The sequence below is a fragment of the Protopterus annectens genome, chromosome 14.part0 (assembly GCF_019279795.1).
Source record: "Protopterus annectens isolate FY-2018-M chromosome 14.part0, PAN1.0, whole genome shotgun sequence".
NCBI lineage: Eukaryota > Metazoa > Chordata > Ceratodontiformes > Protopteridae > Protopterus > Protopterus annectens.
In genome coordinates this window covers 1023242880-1023256847 of record NC_056748.1, presented here as the reverse complement: position 1 = coordinate 1023256847, position 13968 = coordinate 1023242880, and the positions used below count along the sequence as shown (strand labels likewise).

Below are 13968 nucleotides of genomic sequence, written 5' to 3'. Positions count from 1 at the left end.
ATATCACTAGCCAGACTGGTACTGTTAGTGATAAGGTAATGTTTAGGGTTAGAGTTTGGGTTAGCACAAACAAGTTATTTTTACCCTTGCTCCACATTATTGATATGCTCTAACCCTCACCCTGCTCCTGCCCATAATCCCAACCTGATACACAAACTTAGACAAAAACAAAATTCTCTAACAGTATCATAACATAAGACACTTGGACACACACCGATATACTACACACATACATAACATTAAATCCGTCATTACCAAAATCAACAAACCCTTCACTCAACTAAACTGGCATTCAACATAAAAATATAGCAGTGTAATCTGATGACAAAATCAATGCTCAAAAGAATTAACTGCATGCACGCGAACACACACACACATTCAGATATGTCTTTTTATTTATTTGTTTACTTATTTATTTGTTTACTTATTTATTCTGCTTAGTTAATTTGATTTATTTATAGCTGAATGTATTTTACTGTTCAATGTTTTTTGTCATTAAAGTGTTTTGCTTTGAGTATTTTCTGGTGTTTTATTTTTTAATTTTGTTTGTTTCCAGTACTAGTGTTTTTTGAGTTCTATTGCTTTTACATGGATAACCAAGCAAGTTCGAGTTTTTTGGCCTTATCCTGTGGATGCATTTTACTGTTTAATTTTTTTTGTCATTAAACACTCTTGCTTTGGGTATTTTCCGGTGTTTTTTTTTTCTTTTTTTTTTTTATTTTGTTTGTTTCCAGTACTAGTGTTGTTTAAGTTCTATTGCTTTTGCATGCATAACCAAGCAAGTTCGAGTTTTTTGGCCTTGCCCTCTGGATGTATTTTACTGTTTATTTTTTTTTTGGTCATTAAACTCTTTTGCTTTGGGTATTTTCCGATATTTTATTTTTTTATTTTGTTTGTTTCCTGTACTAGTGTTTTTTGAGTTATTATAGCTTTCACCTTTTTTACCTTTACCTAACAAAGAATTATTTAGCTCTAGTCATTTTGTTTATGTTTCATAAAAAAAAAAAAAAAAAAACATTCAAAGTAGATATCAGACATAATTTAAAATGCTGGAAGTAATAAAAATGTAACACATTTATTGATTTTTATATTTGCCCATTCTTTTATTCCAATTTACCATTTTTGTTTCATTGTCCCCAAAACAAGCGAGAGATGTGCAGAATAGCTAGAGGTCTACGAACACTTGCTATAGAAAAACATGAGAAAATTATCAAAGTTGTTGAAAATGAATTATGTATATTATGCAGGAGTATTAATTTATTTGGTCTTCCAAAAATATGTCTGTTCCATAAGTAGAAATATTCAAAATGAGTAGGATAAGTAGTGCACAAATTTTGATGCAATGAATTTTAAATTAATGTGCCAGAGATATAAAAACAGTGAATTTTAAATTAATACACCAGAGATATAAAAACAAATGGTCTATAGCATGGACTTTATTTATACTAAGACTCTTGTCTTGCTGTAGTTTTTAGTTACAAGAAAAATGAACTATTCCATTTTATCCACACTGTTATTTTCACTAACTCTATTAAACACTGTAATTGTATATCATATGGGTAGCCCTTTTTCTCCATTATTTTAGATTTGTTGTCATTAGAAGAAGATCATCCAGACATACCTAGTGGTCCTGCTCAGCTATGAAGAAATAATCAAATAAAGTCTTTACTATTTTTCAAACTAAAATATGTTCTAATTCTTAAACTACTGCAAAATTGATTGTTCTGTTGTCTCTAGTGTTTTCTACAACATATAAAGGGAAACACAGTGGCTTGGTGGAGTAGCGCTGTTACCTCATAGCATCCAGTTCAATTCCTGATGGTGGTACTGTATGTGTGGAGTTTACATGTCCTCCTTGTGTTTATGTGGGGTTTCTCCAAGTTCTCCAGTTTCCTCCATCCTCCCAATGACGTGGTTGGTAGACTGACAGATCTAAATTGTCCTTAGATGAGTGTGTCTTTCTGTCTCTGTCTGTGGGTATGAAATGGAAGAAAGTGCTGACAATCTATTTCCATACCAGGCTTGCCTAGTAAACTCTATGGATGGCAACAGCTGTTCCAGGGGGTCACTATAGCAATCAGATGTGACTTGGACGTATGGATAAATGTACAGTATATAAATAGTTATAATCAAAAAAATGTAAGAGATCCACCCAAACAACTGGTGGTTGTTCTTGTATATAAAACATTGTTAATGTTACTATGTATGAACACTGGCAGAATTATTTTTTAGCATTTTGGAATCAAAAGTAAATACAATTATTTTCCATTGGATGAATGGAAATAAGTATTTAGGAATGTATGTATTATAGGACCTTAATTAAATGTATGGTCAACCACAAGATAATGCCTGAAATATAGTTGATAGCTTGTAGGTAGACGTAGATTACCAGAAGGGAAAGTCTTCTCTTTCTTTGACCTTTTTTAATATGCAGCACTACATGATACCCTCATATTGCTGTATCGTCTTCAGTCAGAAATGATAAAATGATTATTAGAGGAGTATTATGAGCAGATCTTTGTTCTTCAGTTCTGGTAAATAAAATGGTATCTAATGCTGAGTGTGAACCAGAAGAGAAATATGTGGAACCTAACTTGTTCTTACTAACTTTATAATACCAGATTGTAGTTATAGATTGATACTAGTTCATCCTCTAGAAGATTCAGTAAAATACTAACAAAATGGTACCCTTCTTTTCTGTGCAGGTTCATGAAGATGGCTGGCCATGTAGTGGATGCAGTGACCTGGCAACAGTAGGTATTTCATCTTTTGTAATTTTCTATGTATGCCTAAATGTAAGTTTCATGGCATGTAAAAGCACATTTGGAACAGGTTATGTGTGTGTTCTTTCACAGATGCCTTGCACACTGGGCTTTAAAATTATGTTTTCTTTATAAAATAGTCCTCATAGCCAGCTATGTATGGTAGTGGACTGCAGAACCAATCAGCATGTCACAAAAAGTATACTATTATTTTGGTACCGACAACCACTTGAAGGTCAGTATAATGAAGAATTCATGCCAATTCTTAATAAGTTACAACATAAATAATGCTCTTTTTCAAGCTACTGTTGTCAGGACAGAACTTATTCACAGTGCCACCAACACTGCGTTTCAAATTAAGATATGGTTGTGAATATTTGTGCACCTGAAGATTTACAGGAAAGCAGGAATAAATAGCAATTTTAATTACTTCATGTTTTTACTATTTTTTTATTTATTGACTGGATTAGTCCCACTAGACCAATGGCCTCTTTTTAAGGGAAACCTAAAATTATTATTCAGAAAGCTTGGACAGGTCAATGTCTATTTGACTTCAAACTGATTGCTAATCCTGTGAACAGTGGCATACAACATATTCATTTTTTGCTATGATGCCATTTTTTTTTTCCTGTTCTGACATAACATTTTCTCTGCCACCCAGTTTCTAATTTTATTGGGTGATATCCATGCAGATATCCTCTCTAAGAATGTATGTCTAGCGTTATTCCTCACACACTTTAATAATGTGCTATTGCTATAACCTGTTCCTGATGTGTTATTATAATCTATTCTCTCTCTACTCTTTCTTTTTTTTCTAGTGCATGTAGGCCATTTGTAAATTCAAGAAGAAAATAGGTATAACATTTGCTGGTAGAACAGGTGAAATGTATTTCATAAGTTGCATTTTTAGCTGGCTGTCATATGGCAAAAACGAGCATTATGCCTATTTGTACAGATCTGATCTTCTAGCACGATTAGCAGTAAAATAGTCAAATATCCTCTTTGTAAACATCCTTGATACCTTGTAGCATGTAGCAGACTCGGATGCTCTTGTTTCAGATTATTCCAATATAATAGTATAGCAGATTAAAGACAGCAGCACACGTATGACAGCGATAAGAAATTCACTAAATTCATTATAAGAAAAATTACATACTTCATCAAAACCATATGGTCTCCTAATACTGCATGCCTTCCTAATGCTAAACTCTGATGTGACCCATCACAAAATCCTTTCATCAGGCAAGAAAACCTCCTGGCTACTTTTGCTTGGTCACCATGCAACAGGAAGTGTCACAAGATAAATGTTGTATAAGCCATTATATTTATTTTTACTGCACTACTAGTCACCATGATATAGGCATACAGTAACATCAATGCACTTTAGCTGCACTCTTATTTGTGCATTGCAGGTTATCTTCCTGCACTCATATTATATATAACTCTGCTAAAGAACTTCCTGATTTCTGTAAAGGTAAGCTGTATCAGTAGCAAGCCCCTAGGCTCCACTTTTGAGATAAATGAGCTGTCCTCTAACAACTCAAGCATATCCCTTGTCTAAGAATTCAGTGTTGGGGCAATATAACCTGGGTCTCTGACAGAATATGGGAACCTGTTTCTGTGGTACTGGGTTGACACATTCCATATTCTAAAATGTGAAATGCTGTACTGATATTTGCATTTATGTCTCCTATAATTATTACTATAATATCACTGATTATTGTGTAATATTTCATTATGTTCCTTCCCTTATGAGCAAGTATTATACATCATTATCTCATGTCTGTGTATCTTGTATGTATACGTATTCAACAGTAATGTGTATTTGTTTAACTGTATACATAATAATTATTGTTGCTTTTTTGGAGCTTTTCTCCTCAGATCTCCACTGAAAAGGGGGTGCAACCCAGTTGGACTTTCCTGGTAAAGAAATGTAAATAAATAAATGAGTATTTTATGAAGTAGACCTATAGTTTCAGAGACACGATGGCTAGTAACTGCACATCTAAACATGAGGATGTCTATGGCTTTGGGCAAGTCTTATTGTGGTATGCATAGCTTACCCATCTTTGATATGACTGGAAAAACTGTACAGTGTGCCTTAAGGTTAGTTATAAGGAGTGAATGACTTAATAAAGGGTCCTCCATAAATATCAGCATTCTATGCAGTAAATGTAGTAGTAATGATATTTGTGGGGGTGGTTGGGATGGCATTAGTGTTGTAATCCATGTATAACTGAGGCCCTGATTCCAAAAGACGCCCTCGTAGTGTAAATTACCACGTATGCTGAGAGCAGGTCTTTTGAAATCTAGCACCTGGAGTAAGCCTGTTTATAAATAGGTTTACCCTGAAGTAAGTTACTTACCCTGAGAGGAAATCTTTTAGAGTCAGGGCATAATTACAGAGAGCAACTCTTTTGGACTCTAGCCCTTGGTCTTTTTTGTCTCAGGGCAGTTAATTTTATAGTTATTTAATGTGAACCATGTTTGCACATACTGAAAATTAGGGTATAGTTTAACTGGGTTGTTGACAGCTTATGCATAGAAAGAAGATCCTCCTAATGTGTGTCACACAGCCTACACAGGAAAAATAGACTGACAATATAATAAGACACATGTTAATGTTTTTTTTTTCCTGTGCCATTTGTTTCTTTTTCAAATAAAAAATTTGCTAATAATCAATGAAAAAAATAAGCAACCAAATTAAACTGGGTCTGTTTAATTATGTTCTTGTGATATCTGCAGTATTTCCAGGATTTTTTTTTCATGGATCTAAGATTTGAGCTTGCTTGGTAGGCTGTGGTAATGTGTTTTGATCATATGTACAAACTATAGCTATAGCAAAGTAGTACAGAAACCAGACAAAGCTATTAAGATTTATACAGGGAATACTACAATCAGATTGAGGGTCTCAATGAGGTCATTGATAATCGCCTCAATGGAGGCTTCTAGTTTCTCAGTTGGAACTGATAATACTGAACTGAGATTTTTTTCAGTCAGTAATGTTTTGCTGGAGAAATAAAGATATAAATGGTGATAAGAAAGTCGCTACATTCATTATAAGACACATTTCATACTGCTGATGTCAAGGTCATGCTGCCCTCCTAATGCTTTCTTCCTCCCTAATGCTAAACTGTGATGTGGCCCATCACGAAATGCATGACATCTCACCTGGTGAGAAAGCTGCCTGGCACCATGTCCCAGCTTGTGTAGTGAAATAGCAAGTGTCCATACAAGTTTTGAACATTGCCAGTGTCCAACTTAGCTGAAATAAAAGAAATAAAATGTAAAACTAAAATGTTAAAAATTATAGTGTTAGACTGAGTGCAGGGATATATAGGATCAAAAGAATAGCAAAGCAAGTAAGTCATGACACCATTTGCACCTTGATGGTATCTATCCTCATGATGCACCCCCCACACACACAGACACACACACACACACTTCTAGAACGGCAAAGCAGCTTGGGCTAGGGGTAGATTTATGGAATGCCATCCAGTTATCAAGGTTTATCATGAAATATGTGATGCTGTCAGTATATTTAGCATTAATGGCAATTCATTCCAGAGGTGAGATAAAATGTGGGTAATAAGTCTGTCCTTCAAGCATGTTTTATTTATATGCTGGTGGAGTTTCAAATTATTACTTCTAGTGTTTGTGGAGTGGCTTTTCTTGTGGAGATACAAGAAGTCAAGGATGGTTGGATTCTTAATGACACAGAATACAATATATAGCTGTACAAATAAGAATTTGTAAAAGACCAAGACTAGAGAATAGAGCTTTAAGCATGGCTCGTAGCCAAGTGTCTTCAAATCAGTAATTCTTTTAGTTAGGAATTGCTGGGGCCTTCATAGCTGTATGATTTGTCAGGATAGGTGCATACTAAAGGTGACACTGTGCTCTATAATTGGTGATGTTAATGCAGACTACATAGAGTTTATAACTTTTTTTGACCCGGATGAGGTACCTTTATGTCAGTTTTCCTTACTTCTGATGTTACATGTGGTCAAAGGAAAGGGAGTTGGTGACCAAGATGCCAAGAACACCTGACTACCATATCAGTTTGGAGTGGGGTACTAGCTGTACTGTAAGCTGAGGATGAGAGAGAGTTTTTTTTTTTAATCAAATGCAACAATACTGCACATTTATGCACCTTATTATATTCATTTTTCAGTTCATCTTTGGTTTGTATTGATTAATTGTGGCTTGGTGTTACTATTTCAGGAGGATGATTGAACAAAACACCCAGCTTGCAGTCATTGATAAACTTAACTAGCCATATGTTTGGAAAATAGAGAAATATATTATCGGAAAGAGGAATCCTAGTACTAAACCCTGAGGTGCACCATTAATTACTGTCTTACTTTCTGAGGAAACACCTATCACTTTAACTGTACAAGTTTTCTCTTTCAGACAGTTTGATTTCCACCTTACCACATAAGGTACCTACAGTTAGGTTTCTTAGCTTACTTACAATACCAGTATGAGGGATTGTACCATATACCTTAGCTAGATCCAGGTAGGTTACATAAACCAAATGACTACTATCTGCTACTTCTGTGACCTTCTCAAAGATGTTTACTAAATTAAATAGATATGATGTCTCCTTAACAAAACCAAACTGCTGAGGGTCTAACTGTATGATATTTTTTGATATTGTACATTATGCATTCAGATATGATGCATTCCATGGCTCTACAAATTAGACTAGTTAGACTGTGGGTCTGTAGTTCCTGGGGTTTATGATGGACCCCCACTTATGAGGGGGAATCACTGCAGGAGTTCCCCATACATCTGTGACATACTCTGGGGCTACATTTAAGGTAAATAAGTTCAGGGACTCCATGATAGCATATTTAGCACAGCTTCTTAGGCATCAAGGTAAGTTATCCAGACCCATGGAACTGATTTTTTTAGTCTATGAGAATGCAGTCAGGGCATGTTCCTTGATGATCTTTGATGGTGCAAGAGATTAAGGATTTCTTGAATTTTGTTGACAGCTTGCATGGTAATGCTGGCATTATGTTTTAAGATCATAATGTGTCTATGTTAGAAACCTCTCCCCCTTATTAAGGGGCACCATAACAACAGTTTTCCATACTTCAAGGATATACATCCTTGGCTAAGCTTAAGTGTAATAGTTTCAGAATAGTTTCCATGAGGTCATGTTTGTTCCTTTTATTAGGCATCTAGGCAAATTATATGGAGGCATGGAGGTGGTATTTGTAGTCCTTGAGAGTATGATTAGGACATATTCATTGATGATCTTAGGGGTGTAGAATTTCAGTGACTGCTGCTAGAGTAAAGTTGGTATTAAATTCATCTGTAAGTATATTAGCTATGTCTTTCAGTTAGACGGGGTATGCCATTTTTGATAAGTTAGAGTTGCCACCTTTTCAAATGCCCAAAGTGGGACATTTTTGGTACAAACATCAAATTTTGCAGGGCAAATCATATTCATGGCCAGTACAAAGGACAGAAATTCATTTTTTGCCTAAATAAAAATTTATTCGTGTAGCATTTTAGTTGCTTATTCTGTTTATTATAACATTTAGGTGTTTCAGATACAGAATAACTGTTTTATGCAACTATTACATAAAATATAGGAAATATGTTTGTCCTAAAATCTCAGGATATTTGCTATTTTTTAGATTTCTTTGCAGGACACAACTGCCCAAAGAGGGACGGTCCCTTGCAAAGTGGGACAGGTGGTAACCCTAGGATAAGTCCAGAGCACAGCTAGGTGTTATTTCTTAATTTTGTCATGTATTTAAATTAGGATTTATAATCATCCCTGCTTCCTACACTAGTGTCATTTCATGTTTTGTTTTGATCTTCCTGAATGTAGCTTTGATTTTTTTTTTGTCAATCTTTTTAACAGAGATTATGTAGATTTGTTACAGGACTGTAAATGATTTTTCCCTTTTGTTGTAGAGATGATTATGTACACTGGAGGACCACTAAGGTGGATTGTTTTTAAATTTCCCATTATATTTGGTTCTAGTACGGACTGCCAGATCAATACACTTTGTTTTGGGTGGAATAGAACTCCATTCCTTAAGTAAAAGCTGAGACTGCATAGGGGATGGTGATTATCCAAGTAAATCTCAAAGTATCATCATTTGAGTAGGCTTGTCCGTTTAAAGTCCTTAAATTAAGAATAGTTTATTGTGTTTTTTTTTTTTGGCAGGGGGGGTTGAAACATTTAAAAAGAAAGTTACTAGTTTGAGGTCAAATTCAACCAAATATGCAGATATTATAGTGATACAAGCAGTGCACTATGTTGGTAGGGATAAAATCTAGAATGTTTTGCCCCTAGTGGATGGTTTACTATTCGTTCTAGAGAATTATAATTTATTAAGTCATGAAATCTTTGGCTGTACTAACCAAAAGAGATACAGGTGCACCAGTTTATCAACAGGTAATCGAAATAATCCATCATACAGTTATATATAGTAGATTGGAGTAGTGTATAGATGATTTATGTTTTAATCAAATACAGTGAAATAATTCAGAATGAATGCTGCTCTCATATGCTTCAGATTTATGTTCTTGTTTCCTTTGTTGAATAGAATTAGTTTATCTAAGACTCTGATTCCTTTTAAGCTTACCCACTACAGCTCCATTTCACTGTTGGTTACTCCAACCTTTTAGTCCTTGTAGGCACTCTATAGTGCCTTTATCCTTTGTAATTCACCCCAGCTTCGGAAATATATATAATGATCTCCTGCACTTGCTATTAGATATGATGAATACTGTTTTCTTTTTGGAAGTTCTTGCCTTTTGAGCCTATCCCTTACATTAACAAGAACTTTCTTTTCTTCAGGACAGATTAAGGGAATAGTCTTACTAGAGTTCTATCTCTTTTAAATTTGGTTCTGTTATGTTTATTTTCCACATTGGTGAGTAGCTCTTATTTTGTTTTGAATGACTGTAGTTACAGAGAAATCCTCAGTTAAATATATCCTTTCCGTTTGATGTATCATTTCAAGCTCAAGCCCTTCAGTCTGAATATTTTTTCATTGTCCTTTGAAAGACCTCTGGCAGTTCTGCTCTCTCCAAGAGTCATGGGATTTTTAGGTTTTATCTCCTGGAACTATTCTCTTGGCCATATGCATGTTTCAGGTTTTCAGTTTCATCTTTGAACAGTTTTATTCTCTTTATTCACTTTAACAGTTGTTCTGCATTTTATACCTGAGCCTTTGCCTTTTGTGAGTCTCCTTGCATTCTCTCTGTTTTTGCTACTGCCATTCTATTGTTCCCTTGCAGAACTCCGCGTCACATCCAAGTTTTTCCAGCACTGACAGGATTGGCACAGATGCAGTATCTCCTGACTTTTGCCGCTCCATGTTTTCCTTGTACCCCTTCAGAACAGGTTTATTTTCATATTACCATAAAGCTGAGGGCTTTCATTATTTTTGTTATTTTAGTCCCATTACCAATGCAAAGCCCTGGCTTAATCAGCCATCTTGATTAGTCTTATCCCAGGAAGTCCATATAACACTTATATACATCACTGATCATTATCTGGGTTCTTAAGAGGGCTTTCTTTCTTCATGTAACTCTCCCACGCCCTTATCACAATAAAAGGAAGTAAATAAAACAATGAAACAAATAAATAAATAAAAATAAGTTAATTTATTTATTTTTATTTACACTTTGTTGACTATGTTAGTTTCACTAGACCAAAGGTCTCTTTGTTGCTGTTTGCTGTGGACAATATGTCCAATTCATTATTACCAGTGTTTATATCTGGTGTCTTCTAGCATTATTTTTAAACATTACCTACAAGAGAAAATTATCTATAAACATAACATTTGTCCACTGTGGTGAGCTCTAGAAATTGCTGGGTAAGCCCAGGCATTTGTTGCTTCAAGCAGCAGTACTGGCACTTACCTCTGATAATAACAGATCACTGACTGACTAGGCATGGCGTGTTGCTATATTCCAGTGAGAGAAGTGAAGTGAGATAGCAAGCAGCATGAATCTCACTTCTGGATTGAGATTTTTTTTTTTTTTTTAATTAAGGAATTGTTTATTTAGAATACTAATTGTACTAATAGTCTAATGGAAACACACACACACACACACACACACACACACACACACACACACACACACACACACACATATCCATCCTCAAACCCCTTCTTCCCATTTTGCACATGGGGTTATGTATAACTATAGCTATATATATATATATATATATATATATATATATATATATGGTTCCTATTAGATGACCGAAGACGCATTATATCGAATGCATCTTGGTCGAACTTAAAACAATGAAAATGCAAATAGCGAAGTGGCTTTTAAGCAAATTCTTTCACAGGGAAAGAATTCACTTGGCCGCTTCCGTTACTTTGCCATTTTCACCACTGTAGTGTGATCTCGGAGTTGGTATATTTAAGTAGGGGGTGTGTATTATTTCAATTTTTTTTTTTTTTAGAACAGCGATTTTTTTTTTCCCTACATGCACACATCTATATACATATATATATATATATATATATATATATATATATATATATATATATATATATATATATGTGTGTGTGTATATATATATATATATATATATATATATATATATATATATATACACACACACACACACACACACACACACACACACATATATATATATATATATATATATATATATATACACACACACACACACACACACATATATATATATATATATATACACATCTTAAAAATAAAAATAGATGGGCGGCCGCGGTGGTGCAGCAGTTAACGTTGCTGCCTCACAGCAAGAGGTTCTCCAGTTCCATCCTCGGCTGTGGTGCCTTCTGTGAGAAGTCTGCATGTCCTCCCTGTGGTCACGTGGGTTTCATCCCAAAGACATGCTGTAGGTAGAATGGATACTCTAAATTGGCCCTAGGTGTGAGTGCGTGCATGTGTGTCTCTTCTGTGGAAGGTCGGGTGCCGAGCTGGCAACTCAACACCGTAAAACTCTACTGCCAATCATGAGCGGACAGGTGATCTGCAGTGGCGACCCCTAACCGTGAAAAGCCAAAAGAAGAAGAAGAAAAAATGAAAATAGATATTCAAAAAACTGAATTATCTCAGAACCCATTGCTCTCTCCTTGTACATGTTTCGTAAGACACTTTGTATTAATCAAAATATACATCAGTCTCTAAACCATGGATGACAAAGTATATATTTTATAATATCTGGCAATACTTACTGACCTCAAAGTTCTATTTCATCACAAATGTATACATTCATTAAAAGGCACAAAAAGAATTCTAAAGTAAGATTAGGTATGCCACAGAAGAATAGTTTATTAGTTTTATTTATCATTTACTGACCAGGTACGGGGGCTGGTCGGTGGACCCCTTTCATCAGTGACCCTGGTTACAAGGGCAAGGATGGAAACATATGGTTATATAGAGAATTTAGTGTGAGCAATCATAGTTATACAGAGAATTTAATGTGAACAATCAAATAGCATATTTATAGAGGTGGGATGAATCCAGAGTAGCCAGAGAAGTCCCATGCAGCAAGAGGGAACAGATGAAATGTCCTCTCAAACAGTAACCACAGGTCAGAATTGAACCCAGGGCCCTAGAACTGTGAGGCACAGATGTTTAGAGGCATAATTATTATTGTTACCTCCATTTTAATGATGACATTGGTAAATGTAGCAGAAGTTGACAAAAGTCTGTTTGAGTTTGCTGTCATTGTATATTTCTACATTTATAAACCGTTCTAAATTTGAACACTTCACTGAGCTGCTTGAGTAGTGAAGTCTTACATTCATGAAAACACTGTCTGTAGTGCCTGCAAACATTGAGAAAGCCCACTGCAAACATTACAATAGTGAGCAGTCAGACTATGTCAAGTTAGAGAGCCATTATGTGTTTACTGATTCCATGATATACATCGTTTTTGTCTCTTATATAATTATTCAGTCACTTTTAAACATGCAGATGCTTGTAATATTGCTAACGTCTGTACTATGCTGTAACATTTTGATAAACAAGTTAAGAGTTTTATCAGCTGTGGATATGCTATTCTACCCTCATTCACTGAAAACTTGATGGAGTACCACATTATTATCTAGCTCAAGACCTTTCGTTACGCAAAGAAACTTTTTCTTTCTTTCCTTCTTAAATAAGGTGGATGTCAGAGAAGATCTAATTCTTTATGTTAGGAAAAGTCATTGGAAATGGCTGAGGTATATAGTGCTCACCATGTTGAGATCCTGAGAAATACTTAGGGTACACTGGAGAAGATATAGTTCTTGGCTTCCCTGGGAATGTCCACACAAATGGTTTAATGCAAGGAAAGTGTAATGTGCCCTGTTCAGCTTGCTTCTCTAATAAACCCTCACCAGGAAAACTGGCTTAGAACATTTTTTTAATGAATGTATTAATGGAAAAAAAGAGAAGGTGGTCTTCATTTAGTCTTCTGTAAGTGAATGAGGTCAAATTAAACTTTTTTGTGTATTGTTTGTATTGCAATATCCATGTGTTCAGCCAGTCTAATAAATCTCCTTGTACTTTTCCATTTGATTTATCATTCCCTTTCAGTAAAAGTTCATTCCGTATCTCTCACACATCTATGGACTGTTTAGATTTGCTAGTCAGTGTACCGCATGTCTTTGGAGTGTGGGAGGAAACCAGAGTACCCAGAGAAAACCCACACCAACACATGCAGACTCTACATAGAAGACACCCTAACTGAGAAATGAACCATGGAAAAGAAGGTTAATGCTACAAATTAATTTAATTAGTAATAGTGCTACAAAAATAATGATTCATCATTGGTAATTATGTTACATATTAAATCCTTTCCAATGATTTTCCAATATACATCAAATATCAGATACAAGAAAGTAGTATCAAGCGATAGTTTAAACAGCAGTAAAACAGAAAGATTGTTGTATTGTGCATTCATCCCCAACACAGCTACATATGCACACATCTTAACATTAGCATCATATTAAATCACATGGGCTCCTCACTCCCTGAAGCAATAGCAGTATGTTGACTGACTGGCAAATATCTTTCCCTGCAGCAATGTTGCAGTGTGACTGGTATGCAGACCTGACAACAGCAGTAATGAAAAATAATTGTGTTCTTATTAATTCTGATTAAATTATAATGGTATTAACTGATTCTCAGACTATCCCTTCAGCAGTGCAAACTGACATGCAGGTTATTTTAAGGG

At 35.1% G+C, this 13968-nt stretch overlaps 1 protein-coding gene across 1 annotated transcript in view; it reads left to right on the top strand.

Annotated features, from left to right (window-relative positions):
• HPSE2 (heparanase 2 (inactive)) overlaps window positions 1–13968 on the top strand; it is a 2291060-nt gene that overhangs the window by 1532840 nt on the left and 744252 nt on the right. Inside the window, exon 6 of the mRNA XM_044056830.1 lies at window positions 2706–2753. Within this exon, the coding sequence (XP_043912765.1) occupies window positions 2706–2753 (48 nt within the window). The remainder of the gene's footprint in view (window positions 1–2705; window positions 2754–13968) is intronic.